Genomic DNA, 18,430 nt, shown 5'->3' with positions numbered 1-18,430 from the left:
AGAACTGACCCAAAAATCTGGGATTTATGTCTCTATCAGCCTTAAATTATTTGTAACTGATCCTAAATGTTGAGATCTGTTGTTGAACACAGCAGCAGTCAGATGTTAGCCACTGTACCAAAAGTAACAAACGAGCATATATCCAGCTACGTGAACTCGCTTGATTGTGCTGCTGCAATCTTTGCCATCCCCATGGTCACCTGAGGGCGCAAACCTGCTTTTAGTATAAATCCTCTAATCTTTCTGAGAGCACTGTAAGTAGAACAGCATTCAGCGCATATGTGGTTTTTTTTCTCACCGCAGCTGCTCAAGCTAAAATATGTGAATTTTTCTCCAGGGTCTGGAAACTCTTGGTTGCATCAGACGATTCTACATGAAAAAGCCATCCTTGGTGTCACTCTTTTCTCAGCCAGTTATAGAAGAACAACTAAATAATCCCAAACTGAGTGAAACCCCAACAGTATACTACGAGCCTACGATAGACTGTACTCTCAGGCTGGGAAGAGTGTTCCCCTGTGAAGTGAATTGGAATAAATGGGTGCAGATTATCCCTGTATAAAAGAGGTAAAGCTAAGTCATGTTGAACTGGTTTAGCCTGTAGGAGTGAGTGTTAATGCAGATTAAATGTTACAATTAGTGCTCCATTGAGTGTTTACGAAGTTATTTATCCTTTTTACTTTTGAGTATGTTGAAAGTGAGAATAAAACTTAATGTTAAAGCGGGATCAAATATTACTTCTGCCTTAAGTATATTCTCTTTTTACCAATAATTGCTTGTAGAGCATATAGTTCATAGTTTCTGCTTTGTATTATGGTGTTTTCACAGGTCATAGTAAAGGCCCCTTTTTTTCCCCTTCCCCCTAAGGCCACAGCAGGAACACTTTACTGCTGCATTGCCTTCTGTTCTGCAGCCCAGCAGCTGGCTCTGAGCTAAGGTTTGGTACCTGCTCTTTTAAACACTGGTTGCTCGACATGCGTGGTATTAAGTTTATTCTGTGTGCTTTTTCCAGCACCCCTGCACTGCCTGAAATAAGACCCCCACCTTCCCCCCGTGCTGTGGCAGTGGGGAACCACCCCTCCAGGGCTCGGGGGGGGGGGGGGGGGGGGGGTCAGGTTTGAAAGGAACCACACGGCAGCCGGTGCTTCCACCCAGTGACACTTTATTGCAGGAGAAGCACCCAGCCCCATCCGGCGGGGCCTGCGCTCCAGGGCCGGCCGCCACCGGCTGCCCCCTTCCTCGGCTTGGAGGGTGAGCGCCCCCCGGGAACCTCACCCCCCCCTCCCCGGGGCCCTCAGCCCCCCCGGGGCGGCCGGGGCAGGGCCGGGCCCCTCAGTCCCGCCACCGGTGCCCGCACTGCGCGTTGCAGCACTTGTAGAAGGTGGTCATGGGCTCGTCGGCCGAGCGCGTCTGGATCTGCATGAAGTAGGCGCGGGGGTGCTCGCACTTGGGGCACGGCTCTGCGGGGCGAAGCACCGTCAGCCCCGGCCCGAACCCCCCGCGCCCCCCCGGCCCGGCCCGGCCCGGCCCGGCCCTACCTGCGGTGGAGTCCACGTTCTCCCAGGCCGCGGCGCCGCCCAGCACGTCATCCACCTCCTTCAGCCGCGGGTACTTTCTGCTCGTCACCTGCGGGAGGGCTCGGTCAGGCCGGGGAGGCCGCGCTCGGTCGGGGGGGGGCGGGAAGGGCTCCCTCGGACCGGAGAGGGGGAGGCCGCGCTCGGCCGGTCGGGGAGGGCTCGGCCAGGGGAGGCCGCGCTCGGCCGGTCGCTCAGGGGAGGGCTCGGCCAGGACGGGGAAGCCGCCCCCGCCCAGGAGGCCCCGGCCGCCCGCGCCCGCCCCCCGCTGCCCCGGCACCTTCCGCGTAACGTTGCGCACGTAGGGGCAGGTGGTGCAGGCGAAGCGGTGGCAGCGGGGCCCCTCCTCGGCCACCAGCACGTTGCCGCAGGCCGGGCAGAAGAGCAGCATGGCCGGTCCCGCGGCGGCGGCCGCCCCTTCCCCTTCCGGCGGGGCGATGGCGGCGGAGCCCGAGGAGGAGCTGGCGCACGCCGAGGTGCTGGAGCTCTTCCAGGCGGCGCTGGCGCGGCTGGTGCAGGACCCGCTGCTCTGCGACCTCCCGCCGCAGGTGGGGCCGGGGCCGCCGGGGGCCGGGCGGGGGGCGGCGGGGGGCGGCGGGCTCAGGCCCCCCTGGCTCGCCGGCCACGGCCTTGCCGCCCGCAGGTGACGGCGGAGGAGATCGGCTCGCAGGTGGCGCTGGAGTACGGGCAGGCCATGACCGTGCGCGTCTGCAAGGCGGACGGCGAGACCATGCGTGAGACCCGGGGCCGGGGGGGGCTCGGGGGGGGCCGGCGGGCCCGGCGCGGCGCTGACGGGGCGTCCCTGTGCCCCCGCTCTCCCCCAGCCGTGGTGGTGGTGCAGAACGCCTCGGTGCTGGAGCTGAAGAAGGCGCTGCGGAGGCACGTCCAGCTGCGGCAGGCGCGGCAGGGGGGCGTCCAGCACCTCAGCTGGTGAGCGGCTCCCGGGGGGCTCTGCCTGCCCGCCCCCCCCGCCGGCAGCACTCCCCGGTGGCCGGCGGGTCCTCCTACCGCGCCCCCTGAGCCTTCTTCCCCTAGGAAGTACATATGGAGGACGTACCACTTAACCTACGGCGGAGAGAAACTGGCAGACGACAGGAAGAAGCTGAGAGAGTGAGTGCGCGACTGGGGGCTGGAGGGGGCCCGCTGGGGTCTGCACAGCCTCTGCGCGGGCTGGGGCTTCTGCCCTGGCCGAGGGAGGCCCTGCCCGGGGCACTGACCGGAGGATGGGACAGGCCCTGCCCTGGCAGAGAGGCCACCAGCAGCGCAGGAGGGTTCCTCAGCCCCAGCCGTCCTGTGCTGGGCACGCTCGCCCCATCCCATCGAGGCCCACGGACACGTTGCCTCTTGGCCACCTGCAGAATAGGCTGTGCTTGCTCAGCGTGTACCCGAGGTGTCCTGTAGGGACAAGATAAGTGAGAAAAGGCGTTGAGCGTGAGGGGAGTGGAACACAGAGATGGCCAGGGATGGTGTCACACACGTGAAGCACATCCATTCATCTCCAGGGAAGGTGGGAGCATTTGGGGAGCAGCTACTTGGCAGAGGATGGGGTTAGGAACCGTTATGTGGTGGAGGGGATCCTCTGGGAGTCATCTAGTCCGATCCTCTGCACAAGCAGGGTCAGCCAGAGCTGGTTGCTGAGGGCTGTGTCCAGCTGGGTTTTGAGCGTCTCCGAGACCGGAGGCTGCACAACTGTTCTAGGGAAGCCTCTTCTGCTGCTCGGTCACCCTCACGGAGGGCCTGGAGCAGCTGAGGTACAAGAGGTAGGAAGGAGGATGGAAGAACACTGAGCAAAGAGCAAAGAGTAAGTGTGTTGGGCTCTGGACCTGCTCAGCCACCTGTCAGACAATCCAGTAACACCACTGACAAATGACGCCCATGTTTCCGTGCCCATTCTCGGGGCAGGGAGGCAGGAGATGCTTCTGAGCACTCTGGCTGTTGCATACAGCCGTGCTGGGTATGCCAGCCTGTGTGCAGGCCAGCAAGAAAAGGTTTGTGGGAAGTATTAAAAATTTAGCAAGACAGCCCGAATCAAAGCTGTCCTTGAAAGACTGCGCCACGAGTGATAGATGTTGCATTTAAGGGGGTGTTGCAGTTAAAAAGGCAGTTGATCAGGTGCTGGCAGCATGTCCTACGTAGGCAAGTAAGAATTTTGCCTTGTCCTGCCTTAGAGCACAGCACGGGGTGGTAGGAGTCCATCTCCCCTTGCAAAGGAGGAGGCTGTAGGATTTCAAAGGTTTCAGTTCCTGGGAAATACGTATAACAGCATAAGTCTCTCTTCAGGTATGGCATCAGAAACCGGGATGAGGTCAGCTTCATAAAGAAGCTTCGAAAGTAACCTGTCAGGTAAGTCCTGAACACCCATTAAGTGCTACCAATTCTTCCCCCTCCCCAGACCTTAGTGTTCAGGCTTATAGCAGCTGGTGTTGCTGCTCCCCGCTGCGTAGCGCGCATTTCTGAACGCTGGGTGCTAACTAATCCCTAGGACAGAGGTCTTTGTGCTACAGGCCACTGCCATCACCCAGGTCACTTGGGTCCGTCTGCGTGCCTCAGACTGTCATACCCCAGTGACTGTTCTCCCACCCCACTCCTAGTGCTCCTGCACCACTCCGAGCACCTGCAGCTAACAGAAAGGTCCCACGGGTGCACTTAACGTCAGTGCAAGAAGCAAACACAGCCTGTTTTTGCTGTTCCACAGTGCGTGGATGTTGAGCTATTTCTCTCAGTTACTGCAGGCTGTAAGGATTTAGGAAAAGGGGACCTCAGCTTACGTATCCTGTAGGTTTTGACTCCCAGTTTCTCCATTTTCCAGTTTATAGAAACTTGTGTTCAATGGATTCATTGTTCGCAGAAGACAGGCCACACCACTAGACAACTTTTAGTCATGATATTTCTGTGCAGCTGATGCATTTAAGAACACTTCCAGCCCAGGAAGCACTAGTACCACATATAGTTACCTGTTTGTAACCTGTGTTGACATAATTCTGGTATTATATTGCTATTTTTAGAAAGTCGTAAACATAAACACAAGATGTGGCCAAGTACTCTCAAGCTTAAATTTAAAATTATGTCTGCTTCCCCTCCACACCCGAAAACACAATTGCAGTGGCTGGAGAGCAGTGGTGGTAGCAGCTTTTCCGTACTTGGGTTTTTGTTTTGGCTCCAGCTAGCTGGGTTAGAAACTGTTGCTTTGAACAGTAACTTTTTTCCCCCCTCTTTCTTTCAACATTGCAACACCCAGCGTAAGGAGATGGGTGCTGGAACACAGGCCAGCGGCCCCATGGTGTCAGTGACCAGCAGTCCCCAACGGCACTGGCTGATCCCCCTGGGCTTTCTAAGCAGGGTGGGCTGGTGCTGAGAGCCCGGCCTGCAGGAACTGTTGTCACTGCCAAATATTTTCTTTAACAGAGGGAGTAGAAAATCCAGCCCTACCAAGACCAGACTGTGGATTCAGCACTTTCCTGGTGGAAGAGGTTGTACCATTTCAAAGAGAAACGCACTCCAGTTGAATGGACATTCTCACGTGTTTTTTGCAGTTGCTGTTTGAAACATCCGCCTCTGAGCTGTGTGTGGAATGCCCTTTCAGTGATTAAAGAGAACCTCTTGTTTTCTGATGCTTTCAAGGCCCTTATTTCCAGGTACAAATCTGTGTCTGACCGTTTTGGGTGCTAGAAAAGTATTGATTCTACCGGTATGTGAAACAGCACAGGGGAGATAAAGTAACAAACGTAGGCACACACTATGCAGAACAATTAACAGTAGCTAAAACGCTACCTTACCATTTAATCACCACCTTAGCAGTAGTAAACAACTCTGGTTAAAAATGTAGTATTGAAACTAGTGTAATAAAAATAATGGCAGCAGAAAAGGTTCAATACAATTGAACAAGGCACAAACGTTCTGTATTCAGAGTCTTCTGGGATAAGGCAAAACATGCCAAGTGCTAAGGAGACAGTTTAAATTAACCACGGGCAAGGTTAGAAGTGTCATTGGATTAGAGGCTTTGTCCACATGGAACTGGCACAGCAAACGCAAAGACAGTCCATCTCCAGTGCCTGCTCGAGAAGCCAGTCTTTGCCTTTCAGTGGAGCTGTGCGTCCAGGTCGTATTTCTCGCAGAATTTGTCTGTGAATGGTATACAAGTAAGGAACTCGCACCACTCGCACTTGATGGGGTAGAAATAGAACAGAATAACAAGTCCTGAGAAGAGTGCAATGAAGATGAGCTGGAAAACTATAATTTGGCATCGCTTCCTATATAAATCAAACTTCCCAAAGCTAATGTAGGGCAGGAAGGCAAAGGAGAGGAAGAATCCGCTGATAAATCCTGAAATGTGAGCAAAATTATCAATCCAAGGCAGGAGGCCAAAGGCAAAAAGAAAGAGCACCACAGCCAGCAGCTTGAAGAAAGCCCTCCATGGGCGTGCCAGGATTTGCCAACTCTGGAAGAGCTCCACAAAGAGACAGGCCAGAATCCCAAACTGGGATCCTGCAGGGCCAACCTGCAGAAGAAGAGCATTACAGGTAACGTCAGACACGTGCCACCTGCCTGGCCTCTGCAGCCAGCTCCAGGCGTTGCAGTCGTGTGTTATTCAACTCATCGTTCAGTGTTTCTTGGGGAAAAAGATGCCGCAGCCTGCAACTTCATCCTTACAGTGGGGTTCCTAGAGTAAAGGGGCCTGGTTTGATTTAGGATCAAGGTAGGTGTGAGGCCAGCAAGCACCAGAACAGACTTTATATTTAAGGAGGACAGATCTGGTTTTAGTCACCAGAGGGGAGAAGCCTTTGAAGGCAGTCTGGCTCCCCCCACCCACCGTGTGCTTTTCCTTATTGAAGGACCTGGAAGACAGTCCTCCAGGTCCTGCCATGCAGCCTTCTGAAGTGAAGCTGGACAGTCACATCCGACTTACCCAGCTGTGGCATGTGGACGGGGCCAGTCCTGGTCAGGCTGTGGGGAAGGTGAGCTCTGTTCTTTGCCCCTCTCCCGCCCACCACTCACATGCAGAGGGCCTCTGGCACCAGCTGCAGCTCTCAATTCCCACCCTGCCAGGGGCCTCTCTTACCCGTGGCCGGACAAACCCCCCACTCATTACAGGAGGCAGCCTTCTTACTGCAGCCAGACCGGGCCGCTCAGTTGGAAAGCCCAGGGTACGCGGGGGGGTGTTACTGCTCAGCAGCTAGGTGATGGTGTGGTGCCATCTTCTAGCTACAAATCGGCACAAGGCACACGCTGCAGAGATGAGCCCAGCTCTGGCGTCTCTGCCTCTGCCAGAGAGGCACAGGGATACAGAGAAGGCTTGTGTTTGGGGCAAGTTACCAGGACCCTAGTCTGCAGGAGACCCACCTCTGCTCTGTAGGGTAGAAATATTGCACTGGCAAGGTTCCCAGTGATGCCACTGAGAAGGTAGATGATAGAGATGCGATGCCATCCTGCCAGCTTCTCTAGGTCCCGCAGGATCGTCATTTGGAAACAGACCGAAACCAGACAGTGCAGGATCCTGCCAAGTTGAGAGTACAGGAGCTGAAGCAGCAGCCCCTGAAGTCACCACTGTGCTTGTGTTCTTCGCTGAGCCTTGCTCAGCTCCTGGTCTGGCCTCACCCATGCCTCTAATATCCCTCTCAGAAAGTGGTAAACTTCAGCAAGAACATCAGCTCAGCACCCCCGTATCCCCCAGGGAAGGGACAGCCAGAACAGGCCTCACTGCAATCCCAGGGTTCAGGGTTCCCCCACCCAGCCAGTGGAAGTCATACACCTGTGCTCACCCAGCATGGAGGAAAAGCGAGAGCCACAGGCGGTAGAACTGGTCAGGGACTTCTGGATTTAGGAAAGGAAGGAGTCCACAGACATCATCCATGCAGTGCACCTAGGGCAGAAGTGGGGTGGTGAGGTGCAGCAGCCAGCACGGCCCTTTACCGAGGCTCTGGAAGAGGGGCTCTCCTGCCTCGCCTCTGCTCTATCAAGTCCCAACTCGTTTCCAACACCAAGTTACACGTGACCCCACCCGTTCCCTCTGGCAGCTTTATGCCCTCACTCTTCACCCCAACACACCACAACTGAGACATCCACACTTGCTCACCAGTGGAGCAGGAAGGTTGCATTCCCCACTGCTTCCACAGTGGCCCCGTGCTGGGCTTTCACAGCTGCCAGCACAAGCCCCGAACTGGCCTCTAAAGAGGGACAGACGCAGCCAGCTCTGCCACTACAGTTGGGATCAGCAGCTTCCCCAGGGCTCAGGGTGGGACAGGACACAAGACTTCTACCTACACTGCAGCACAGCTGCCCCCAGATCTTGCCAAGCTGCTAAGAGGAACAGGAGGGAGAAGGGCAGCCACACAACCCCCCTGCTGCGCACTCACCTGAGAGCAGAGCGTCGCCTCCTCATGGAAATAGCCCCGCATAAACTCACAATACTCCCGGGAGGTTATTTCACACCTGGAGGAAGCACAAGTAATCAAAATTAGGAACAAGTCGCACGTGGAAGGCACAACAGGCCATCCTGTGCACTCCCGGGCCACCCACCCGCCCCGTCCCATCCCAAGTCTGCCTCTGAGAACCGCTACCTTCAGCTGCCCCTGAAGTGCTGTAGCGTCTCTGCAACAGATGCACGAACACATTCCCATCAGCGCCACTCTCCATACACCCCTCTTGCCTCTCTCCCACAGGCAAGCTTGTGTCACCTCCACAGACTAACACCCTGCACACAGGGGTTCCAAACCAGGTGCTAAAGCTGAGCTGTTAACAGCTGAGGAAGAGCCACCAAGCTTGGGGAAGCTGCCTCTCTGGGCTTGGGGAGCCCTTGCGCCTCTGCAGCTGAGTGGAAAGGGGGGGCTAGGCCAAGAGCATCCTGGTCAGGACTTTCAGGGACAGAGAAACTCCTTGGGGCAGCACTGATTTTTCTCCCTAGCAGGCAAAGCCAGGCTCAAGCACTAGGTAACTACTCGAGCTGAGGAGCAACGTGAGGAAGAACAGCATCTTCCTCCTTGGCAAACACAGAGCAGGTGGTTTCCTGACATCTCCTTGAGCGCCCAGAGACTCCAGGCTGGGGCTAATGTAGCCTGCCAGGACCAAGCTGGCCATTCCCAGGGAAAAGCGCAGAACTCCCCAGCAGAAGTATTTAACCCCTTGGGATCTGAGTCCCTCCAAACTGCAGGACCAGTTGAGCAAGATACCCTGCCGCACCGAAGACTCAGGCTGGCTGTTATCTCCTGCTCATCCCAGAGTCCTGCTCCGTCTGGGAGACCTGTCATGGCTCCCTGTCCAACTCCGCTTCCCAGCAGGGCTCTGGGCTGCATGTGGGAAGGACAAGGAGGACAAATGGCTGTGTCAACAACCTGAAAAGGCCTCCCCATGTCTCACCCCAATACCCGGCCCCTCTCCACGCAGGTAAAAATTCATTACCTTCCTTTGGTCCCAATGCAGCAGGGCCGGCCCGTAATCACACAGTCCATGTGAAGGTGGTTGGTGTAATTCCCAGCACTGTTTTTTGTGCAGATCTGCAAAACAACAACAGGCTGCAAGTCAGACAGCCGTGGCTCTGCCTGCTGCCTGGGTAAAGTCGAAACAGCCCCCTGGGAAGCAACCAGTCTCACAGACATGGGCCTCCCAAGGTCTCCCTCTGACAGCAGAAAGGTGCTTGCTGCCTGAGCCTCCACCAACACCTCTCCGACAAGGAATGAAAATAGCGCCGAGGCTGAGTCGGTCTCCATCATGCTGTTTACCCTGGCAGGGCCCAGGGCTTTAGTTGGCACAGGGCAACTTTTGTCGGTGGAGGGTGTTGAGCCTTGGCTAGACAAAGCTATGGCTGCCCTGATCTGCTACTTGTCACAATAAGCAGCTGCCGGCACCAGAGGTTCTGCCCTTCCACCATACACAGCTGTGGCTCTGCACAATGAGATGCCAATGCCATATTCCAGCTGCCCGTACAGGCTCTGTGCCACAGGCAATGCTCACCGGCCATTTGGTGATGTCATCTGGCCACTCATGCGGCTCCATCGAGGCTGGCTGCTCACACACCCTGCAGCAACAGAATGCAGAGAGCAGCCTGAGAAACAGCTTTCCCCAGCACCGGGCAGGACCCCCCAGGGAGCCATCACGCTGTCCCTGCCCCCAGGCTGTGACCCCACAGCTCTCCTCTGTCCCTGGCAAGGGGCTGATGACAGGCTACACCAGATCAGCCAAGGCTGTGCTGATCAAAGCCACAACCTCCTTCAGCAAGCACAGATCACCTTCAGCATGAAGGCAGCGGCTCAAGAGCACACAGCTGCCCAGCAACTCACTGGCTCCCTTCCAGGTGGGCAGGGCATTCAGCGGGTCTCAGCTCTACATCAGCCCATGGTGACTGAGGGCAAGGGTGCGCCATGGCACCCAGCAGCTGGCAGGGCTCTGGGGCAGAGGTGTGCTGGGAACGTGACTGCTGTACCCCAAGAAGGGAGCTTGTTCAGGGAGCAGGTGAGGAGGAAGAGGAGAGGGATGAGGAAGCTCACAATAGGCCACTGTGCAGGTGGGCAGCCAACAACAGTGGAGACTACAGGCAAGCAGAAATATGATCAGAGCTCTGCCTAAGCCTCCTCTGCAGCCACGGGGGCAGGCAGGGACATCACTGCCCCCATGTCTCTTGGTCTGCAAAGCAGCCACTGTCCCACCCAGCAATCAGCTGGCCTGGCACTCCACATCTCTCTGACTCTGCTGTCACAGCAGCCCTGACCCCTCCAGGATGGCAGCTGGGCTAGGCAGGACCTACCTGGGGTCCTGATGACAAACAGACCCAAACTGTCTCTTGCTTCCTGCCAGCATTGGTGTGCTGGGGTGATGGGGCCACTTCACCCACACAGCCAGCGTGGACTGCAGGAGAGAGGAGAGGTGTCACCATGAAGCCCAGGGTGGGAGAAGCAGAACAGAAGTGGCCCTGAGCCTGCAGGGACAGCACAAAAGGGGCCACCGCACTCACCGAGCACTCCTCCTCTGAGGTCTGCACACAGCCTGACTTGTCATTCCGCACACAGCAAGCCGAGTGCTTCTCCTTCTCCCGCTTGGCACTGATGAAGCTGTGCACTTGCTGGTCCTGCCTCATGCATGGTGAGAACTTGGCCCCTAGGTGGATCAGCGCCTCCTGGCAGAGATGGAAACACTCAGCTCAGCCAAGGGGCAGGCAATGATGGCCTGGGGCTGAGCAGGCTGGGGGAACTGCAAGGGATACCCCTGTCAAGGCTCCACAGAGCATGGACAAGTCCTGCATGATGAAGCCCAACACACATCAGGCATACTTCCAATACTTGCTTTGAAGAAGGTAAGCCCAGAACAAAAGTTCAGGGATTTCCTTGCCTACAGCTCCAGAAAGGCCAGCGCTGTGGCCAGGAAACAAAACTCTTGGGGCATAACAGCCTTTCCCAGGGGGAAGAGCATCAAGAAAGCTGTCACACACTACACAACTCTAACCCCATGCTTGGCTTCGTAAGCACAGGGTGCAAAGCAGAAGTGACAAGGTCCATCCCAGCCCCTTCTGCAGGGTGGTTGGGGCTGGGCACACGGCTGCGCCCTGCCAGTGAGGGCAGGGCCCATGGGGAGTCCAACCAATACCAGCTGCCTGCACCAAGCTCCAGGCTCCAGTCCTCCGAGTGGCACGGCTGCAGCACAGGGTTCCCCATCAGCCCACCAACAGTCCCAGCCAACAGCACTCACTGAGCTGGGGCCAATCCAGAAGTTTTCCTGCTGAACGTATTTGACATTTTCATAAACCCCTCTGTTTCGCAAGACCTGCAAGGAGGGAAAGCAAGAGCCCCATGAGCTCGTGTCCACAGGGTCAGCAGGGCAAGCAGCAGCAGCTGGTGAAAACAGCACCTAGGACGAACAGAAATCCCCATAGCTGGTGACTGGGCACACCATCCTCTCAAACTGGTCTTTTGCAAGATCACAGGTAAACCCCCATCAAGGCGCAGGCATCTTCTTCTTAAGATTTCATTTAAAACATCTATCGCCAGCTACTTCAACTTTCAAGAAATCCCAGGGCCTGGAGACCTGGGAGTGGCTTGACAGCCTGCAAAAAGCTTCACACAGGTCTGAAGCATAAGCAGCACCTGCCGGCAGCATAGGCCCAGGTGCTGGTGACAGCGCTCTGAAGCCCATCAGACACGTAGGTGAGAAGCTCCCCAGGGCAGCCCCTGCATGAAGCTGGGATATGGCTGCAGAAACACCTTCCCCAGAGACCTTTAACATGCAGAACAGCTACAAACAGCTTCAAGGTCAGCTCTCAGACACATCAGTTTTGCAGAAGCAAAATCCTGCAGCTATTGTGAAAACTCAACTCAGGTTTGAAATATTTCCCTGCCATGAACATCCTCCTGGTCTCCACCAGGAGGGGAACCAGTTGTTTGAAAGGGCTCCCAGCACAGACACAAGCAGAGCCTGCAAAGCATCCACCATGCTTTGTGCTGGATAGAGTTTGATGTCAAGAACAATGCAGCTGCAGGAGGGACAGAAGGCAGAAAGGCAGCATTGAGGACTCACAAAGATGCTGCAGGCAGCCCCCCAAGGCTGGACACCCAGTGTCCGGCCATCAAGGCCCTCAGGCAAGTAGCCAGTATGCTGAAGACTAAGACACAAATGCCAGCAACCAAAGGCTGAGACACAATCACACTCAAGGCAAGTCAGGGGGATTTACTTACTGAATCAACCGTTTCATGTTGTGAGAACCCCACAGGGGCAATGCCGTAGATGCACACAGCAAGGATGGTGATGAGCGAATGCACAAAGGTGACCCAGTAAGTGAAGAAGGGCCTGGATGGAGGGAAAGGGAAAAGATGAGAGGCAGAAACCCAGGCATATTACATCTACTCACAGAACACAGGAGAAAAGCTGATTTTTTTCTCCAAGAACCTTGGCAGAATCTAGGGTACAGGGCCAGGATGACCTAGAGATTGGGTCAAGATGGGAGGCAATGACCTAAGGTCTTGCTGACAGACAGATCCTGTTTACTCTGACTCCTTCATTGCACTGGACAAGCCACACTTTCCCAAGAAAACATCCATGAGAACACATAAGGCTGAGGCCAAAATGTGCTGTGTGTCTGAAATAATGACTTTAGGGGAATGATCAGAGGCAGGGATACCTGAGCCTTCCTGTTCATCACAGGACAGTGGTGGTGGTGTAGAGATCTGCAATTCCTCCAGGTAGCAGAGATACAGAAACCCAAAGCAACGTGAGGAGCAGGATGAGCTCCCAGTGCATGGTGACAGGCTGCTGTCTGCCACAGTTCGCACTGTACTTCAGGGATAACGACTGGGGGCAGCTTAGCAGCAGGATTCACTCAATGACCTCGAGGCAGTGACCTGAGCTGCCAAGCGGCAACAGCAATCACTCACTCGGTAGTTTTGTTGCTGTCCCTTCTATGACTGCAGCTCTCACCTGTGATCATCCATGTCTTCAATCTGCCGCTTGACATAGCTGTCGATGCGCTTGCGGTATGTACGGTTCGTCAGCTTCCCCACCATACCCAGGCCATACGGCCTCTTCTCCTTGGCGAAGAGCTTCCTCACAGGGACCGCGATGCGCTGGCCACGCTTCTGTGGGCTGACACTCACCACCTCCTGCCGCAAGCGGACCTTGGGTTGTGCCAGAGCCCCATCCTTTTGTTTCCTCCAGCCTCGCTCCAGTGGGCTGAAATAAAAAGCAGGACAGCAATGGTTTCCTTCTGCATGGCACAGCAACAGGCACCAGATGTCCCCTGGTCTTTGGTGGCAGCAGGCCCTCTCTCTGTCTCACCACAGCTGGGCTTAGCAGCAGCTGATGGCAGAGAAGTGGAAGCTGTATTTCAAAGGGTTAAGCACCACCAGTTGATGAAAGTGCAGGACTACATGCAGGAGGTGGCACAAGGTGCCAAGCTAAGCCCCACTGATGAGGAGCTCTCAAGGCTTTAAAAAAATGTTTCAGCAGCAGACTGAAATGCCAGGCACATCTAAAGCCTCATGCACATCTACTTCCTCCTTTACTTCATTCCTCTTACTCTACTCTCTACTAAGAAATGGAAGTGTAGTCTAGCCCAGCAGTGGAAATCCCCGCCCTTAAAGCACGTCACTCTCATCTGACTGGCAAGTCAAACCCCCATGCCCACCAAATCACACAGAGGAGAAAAGCAGGAATCCAAGCAGCTTCCCAGACAGAGAAAGTGACACTGTCACATGCTGCAAGCTGTGACAGTTATCTCTCACAATCTGTCTTCCATTCCTCCCTTTATTTGCACCAATGCATGCATTTTTGGGGAGAACAACAAAACCAGGCTTCAACACCACAATAAAAATCCCAAGCATTGCTGTCTAAAGGAAGGCTTTTTTTACCGAAGTAAGAGTATGTGGTGAACATTGCACAAGCTACTGGTGAACAACAGCACATGCTTTGTAAGTCTCCATCATATTCAGATGGTTTTGTATTTCTTTGCTCTTAAACAGCAGTCTGGAGGTGAGGACTGCAGCATTCAGACCCTAAGCAAAAAGAAAAAACCCTACCTATCATTTCGCCCTTGCTCACTGCCCAGCACTTGTCCCTCACATGTGCTCTAGTCTAGTTTACCCCCTCTGGCTTCCTAAATGATCGCTCCTGCACAAAGGCAATGGTTGTAAGAAGCGGTCAGAGAATTAACTTTTTTCTGAAAGATCACCAGAGCATCTTGGAAAGATCATGACAGCTCTGAAATATGGACAAGCAACAGAATGAGGGAGAATCTGAACCTCTTTAACCAAATACACTGCTGTGAAACTTCAGCTATTTTCAATATTGCACCTTGCAGAAGATGCATTTTTGTAAAGCTGAAAGTCCCAGCTTCCCCTTGGGAAGTCCTTCTTCAACAGAAAGTGCAGATTCCACTGCAGCCTGCTTTTGCCCCAAGAGTTCAAGTAGTTTCTGTGTTAGGGATGTGCTGTTTCCCAGTATTTTCAGTGCTGAGCTATCAGCCTGTGCCAAAATAAACACCTGACCACCTAAAAGGACACCCGACTATGATTCTGATAACAGTTCTCTGAAGTGTGAAGGAAATCTATTTTCCTCAATAAATAAAACTATTTACGGAGATCCAAATGGAGCCAAGAAGTCTAAAACTGTCTCAGAGGAGTGACAACAAACTCCCACCATTTGCTGCTTCCACTTATATTAAGACTGAGTCAAGTTCTTGGAAACACTTGAAGGGAAAGTGCCAACACAGCAAGATGGGCCGAGAGTAGCAGAACCACAACAAGGACCTCCCTGTCTGCTCCATGTTCACACCCAGCAGAGCTCTCTTGCCGGGGTGAGCTGCCAGCTAAGCTAGAGCTGACTCGGAAACGACACAGAGCAATTACTCAGTACCAGTTACTCAGGTGGAAAAAATCTAGGCATACAGTACAGTACCACCCACATATTTGTAGGGCTCTCACCATCAATGCCACACCTTTCTCTCATTTCAAGTGAGGAATGTAGCCCAGCTTGACACTCAGCAATGCTTCACACTGCTCCTTGGAGCAGGACAACAGTTCCTGGTGACTGTAGCAATGGCAACAGTCTTCTCGTCTTTGCTGCATTCTCCATAGCCAAAGGCTGGATGCCCAGCACCCTCACAGCTGATCTAAAATGTCTTTTGTTTCCTCAAGGCACGATACAGGCTCCAAAACACACCACATGAGGCTAAAAGTTGCTGGAGAGACTGCAGAGGTGGGCTCAGAGTCATCCTTTCACATGCACAGGTAGCGGGGGCAGGAGGTCTTAAGCTGGGTTTAAAGAAACCCCATCACTGCACTGCTCTGAGCTCTGCACCAAGCACACACAGCACTCAGATCCCAGCTTCCTCCATGCAGGACATCCCACTCTGAATGGGCTGGCCACCACATGTCAGGCTTTGGCAGCTTCCAGGAAGATACTCACAGTAGCAAGTGGCTTCTTTCAAGCTCGTTTTTGTCCAAGGCACCTCCTGTGAGATCTGTCTGATCCAGAGGTTTCACCTCAGCATCTTTGATTGCAGCTTCTGATGGCGACTCGAACACTTCATCTGGATAAGTAGAGAGCTCCTCATGAAGGACTCCTTCCTGGGCAGAGAAACAGAAGTCCCATCAGAAGAAGCCAGCATCACATTTGAGACACCAGCCCTGGCAGAAAGCAGTGCCACTCCCTGCAACACAGTCCTGCCAGACCTAGAGTCTTGCACTGCCTCTGGGGCCAGTACCATGCCAGAGCTCTGCCCCTCACCCGAGCAAAGAAAGAAGTGTCAAGCTCATCTGGAAAATCCACCGTGTCCTCCTCCAGGAAACTTGCTGGGGTGAAGCTGCGCCGCTGAGCTCTCCTCAGAGTGCTGTCCTTCACAGAGCGCCCCTGTAGCCAAAGAAAGTGGCATCGAGTCACTGCCAGAAACCTGAACCCCAGGCACATGCAGCGCCACCCCAGTCAGTGCACAAAGAGCCTAAGTGCTGAGCTGGTTCACACTCGTGTACGGAGCAGAGCAGACCTGCTGATGTGCGATGCCTTCCTGGTGAGACTCACAGGTGCTACCCACGTTGCAATCCACAGTGCCCACCTTCCCTGCAGGTGAGGCTTGCAACATGCTCCTCTACCTTGTATTGTACAGTGTGACTGGCCAAACCACAGCGATGGGTGGTACTGAACACAGCAAAAAAGGTCACTGGGCCCAGGAAAGCCGACACGTGGCAGGATGAAGAAACTTGCATAGTAAGAGCCTCAGGCACTTCTGCTCTTCCATGACTTTCTGACCAGGTGCAGATGGACCGCCCAGAGGTCCAGGCAGGCTGAACTGGACCTGCTGGAATGCTCTGAGGATGCTGGCTTTGAGAATCAAAACCCCCAGGTCAATAAAGGGAAAGCAAGACCTGTACCAAAACCTAGCCATCATCCCTGCTTCTCGCAAATTCTGCCTCCTAGACATATGGCTGAAACAGAACAGGAGATGGGTTGATTTCTTCCCCTCTACCACTGCTCTTTTCCTATCCTCTCTGCTCAGCAGCTCCTTCCATCACCCTTCTCTCAGGGCAGAGCCCCATCCTGCTGCCAGACTGATCCCTGCCCTCCCACAGACAGTACCTTCACCAAAGCCGCAGCTGCTCGGAAACTCATTTTGGCAACAGACTCCCGTTTCCGCCGTCGTGGGAGGCGATTGAACCCTGAGCGCGAGCTGGTGAAAGAGCAGAGTGACGTGGCACCTGGTGTGATCGGCGTGTGCGGGATGCTGCAGCCATCATTGTCGTCAGCCATACGGAAGGCTCGGCCACGGGCCAAAGGGTCTATGATCTGCCGAGAGAAGGAGTCCATCAGTCCACTCACCCCCAAACGCCTCCCTGCCAAGCCCACCTCCCTCCAAGCAAACATCCTGAGACCATGACAGTGGCCTGGTCCCTGGGATTGCCCAAGAACCAGGCTGGATGAACCAACAAACAATTCCACAATAGTAATATGGAATAACTTGTTGCAAGCTAAGCCCTAGCTGTAAGCCTCAAACCTAGTCCTCAAACCTCTCCCCCAGACTCTTTTTTTTTGCTTCTTTTCTTTTTTCTTTTATTGGTATTGACTATTTTCACGCAGAACATTTCTCATGTTTACACGAGACATCAAACCTCCTTCAGCCCTTCCTGACCTCTTGGTTTAATTCATCTCCTGAGCCAGTGAGCTCTACAGAGAACATGGTGTCTGAATAGGAGTTTGAGAAATCCCTGAAAACAGCCATGCTTTTTCTCCAGCTAGTTTCCTTTCTGATACTGGGCAGCCCAGGACATAAACAGTACCCTGTTGAAGCTTAACTGTATATTTACATCTGCTTCCATTAATGAAGCTGTAACAGCTGGAAAAAGCAGGCAAGCTTCCAGGAGCTGCAAGCCCTTCTTTGGGACTCTTCAGGCCAAAGCTCTCACTTCTTCCAAACATACGAATCAACCTAATGAAAATATTGCCTTCAGCTACAAACCTTGCCTCTGTCCTTACATCATCACAGCTGTGGTTTCCATAAGACTTCTATGCTTTAACCTAATGTTTTATGAGCTTTTTTTAATCCACAGTTGCACACTCAACTGGAAGCCTTATGGTCTTACACCTACTGATACCATGTTCTGATTTAATGTAGCCTGCATAGAGCCCAACAATATTTCTGAGTCTCCTGTGACCAAAGACTAACTGCAAGGCACTTCAGCTAGTAAAAAACCAGGAAAGAGCGTAAGTGAAACATGATTGAAAGATGCACACTATTCTCCTCTGCTTCAGTACATAGCCAGGCTTCAGGTCACAGACTAGCCTGCTTTGGAAGGAATCAGTTTCCCCACTTGACCAGGTTGCAGCAGTGATCACTAATGCCCAGTAATCAACCACATCGATTACTACCTCTGAATGGAGCAAAAAGAAGAGCTGGGATATTGTGGGTTAGTTCTGCAGTGCTGGTAACTGGATGTGCTTGATTGGGTCTTGTCCCATGGGGTCACGCTTGAAGGCAGCAAGTAGGCGGCTACCAGATGCCCTTTGCAGGCACTCAAAACTACTTCTGAGGACCCATGAGCAGAGTTGCAGTACTGCTGATGCAAGAGACACTTTTCAAAGTCCCCATACATAACCAGGTTTCTATGAGGACAGAAGCTGTGCCACTGCCTGCATTCTGTTTGGGACAAGGATCCACTAGCCAAGTGTCCTGCGTGATACCAGGCCTGTTACTGCATACTGGGGTCCAGGATACTGGCTACTCTGTGTACAGCAGAATTTTGTCCTTGAAAAATGGGAGCAAAAAGCCCAACCTGGGAGCCCTTGGACATGCTGCAGACACCTAATCATCACCATAATCATAACATGACAAACATGGCTCTGAGTCTATCACCGAAACAGCTGAGGGATCTCAGGCAATGAGACCGGAGAGA

The 18,430-nt window shown here is 53.8% G+C and overlaps 4 protein-coding genes across 10 annotated transcripts in view; 2 read left to right on the top strand and 2 right to left on the bottom strand.

Moving 5' to 3' along the window:
- The window catches only part of GTF3C1 (general transcription factor IIIC subunit 1), a 42,323-nt gene extending 41,589 nt beyond the window's left edge, over window positions 1-734 (top strand). For both annotated transcript variants that reach the window (XM_080384510.1, XM_080384509.1), the window contains exon 37: window positions 338-734. In XM_080384510.1, the coding sequence (XP_080240636.1) occupies window positions 338-559 (222 nt within the window). In that variant the 3' untranslated portion in view covers window positions 560-734. The remainder of the gene's footprint in view (window positions 1-337) is intronic.
- A 408-nt stretch (window positions 735-1,142) lies between these two features.
- Window positions 1,143-1,984, bottom strand: POLR3K (RNA polymerase III subunit K). 2 transcript variants are annotated; one of them, XM_080384574.1, is made up of 3 exons: window positions 1,852-1,984; window positions 1,536-1,623; window positions 1,143-1,457 (listed from the first exon to the last, which is right to left on the bottom strand). In XM_080384574.1, exons 1-3 carry the CDS (start codon window positions 1,960-1,962, stop codon window positions 1,330-1,332), a joined length of 327 nt encoding a protein of 108 aa, XP_080240700.1. In that variant the 5' UTR covers window positions 1,963-1,984; the 3' UTR covers window positions 1,143-1,329. The 2 variants fall into 2 exon arrangements, with proteins under 2 accessions (XP_080240700.1, XP_080240701.1); XM_080384575.1 differs by having other exon boundaries at window positions 1,143-1,413.
- On the top strand, window positions 1,961-5,182 carry SNRNP25 (small nuclear ribonucleoprotein U11/U12 subunit 25; the record flags this gene model as incomplete). The annotated part of the gene is made up of 6 exons (XM_080384570.1): window positions 1,961-2,119; window positions 2,215-2,305; window positions 2,396-2,501; window positions 2,607-2,681; window positions 3,852-3,914; window positions 4,977-5,182. The coding sequence occupies 5 exons, from the start codon at window positions 1,961-1,963 to the stop codon at window positions 3,904-3,906; spliced, it is 486 nt and encodes a 161-aa protein (XP_080240696.1). The 3' UTR covers window positions 3,907-3,914; window positions 4,977-5,182.
- Window positions 5,183-5,310: 128 nt separating this feature from the next.
- RHBDF1 (rhomboid 5 homolog 1) overlaps window positions 5,311-18,430 on the bottom strand; it is a 38,196-nt gene continuing 25,076 nt past the window's right edge. For all 5 annotated transcript variants that reach the window (XM_080384518.1, XM_080384519.1, XM_080384520.1 and 2 more), the window contains 14 exons: window positions 16,620-16,826; window positions 15,774-15,896; window positions 15,453-15,613; window positions 12,969-13,220; window positions 12,230-12,341; window positions 11,247-11,321; window positions 10,516-10,677; window positions 10,309-10,409; window positions 9,519-9,582; window positions 8,967-9,061; window positions 7,925-8,000; window positions 7,331-7,431; window positions 6,912-7,065; window positions 5,311-6,069 (listed from right to left, as the gene is read on the bottom strand). In XM_080384518.1, coding sequence (XP_080240644.1) covers window positions 5,650-6,069; window positions 6,912-7,065; window positions 7,331-7,431; window positions 7,925-8,000; window positions 8,967-9,061; window positions 9,519-9,582; window positions 10,309-10,409; window positions 10,516-10,677; window positions 11,247-11,321; window positions 12,230-12,341; window positions 12,969-13,220; window positions 15,453-15,613; window positions 15,774-15,896; window positions 16,620-16,826 — 2,103 coding nt within the window. In that variant the 3' untranslated portion in view covers window positions 5,311-5,649. The remainder of the gene's footprint in view (window positions 6,070-6,911; window positions 7,066-7,330; window positions 7,432-7,924; window positions 8,001-8,966; window positions 9,062-9,518; window positions 9,583-10,308; window positions 10,410-10,515; window positions 10,678-11,246; window positions 11,322-12,229; window positions 12,342-12,968; window positions 13,221-15,452; window positions 15,614-15,773; window positions 15,897-16,619; window positions 16,827-18,430) is intronic.

Source organism: Falco punctatus (genome assembly GCF_963210335.1).
Source record: "Falco punctatus genome assembly, chromosome: 4".
Taxonomy (NCBI): domain Eukaryota; kingdom Metazoa; phylum Chordata; class Aves; order Falconiformes; family Falconidae; genus Falco; species Falco punctatus.
This window is presented reverse-complemented; position numbering and strand designations above follow the sequence as displayed.

Bases quoted from the DNA above. Each gene is read 5' to 3' on its own strand.
- POLR3K (XM_080384574.1), bottom strand. From the start codon at position 1,962: ATGCTGCTCTTCTGCCCGGCCTGCGGCAACGTGCTGGTGGCCGAGGAG. The intron at 1,624-1,851 runs GTGCCGGGGCAG...GCCCTCCCGCAG, and splicing joins TGCGCAACGTTACGCGGAAG to GTGACGAGCAGAAAGTACCC. The intron at 1,458-1,535 runs GTAGGGCCGGGC...TTCGCCCCGCAG, and splicing joins GAACGTGGACTCCACCGCAG to AGCCGTGCCCCAAGTGCGAG.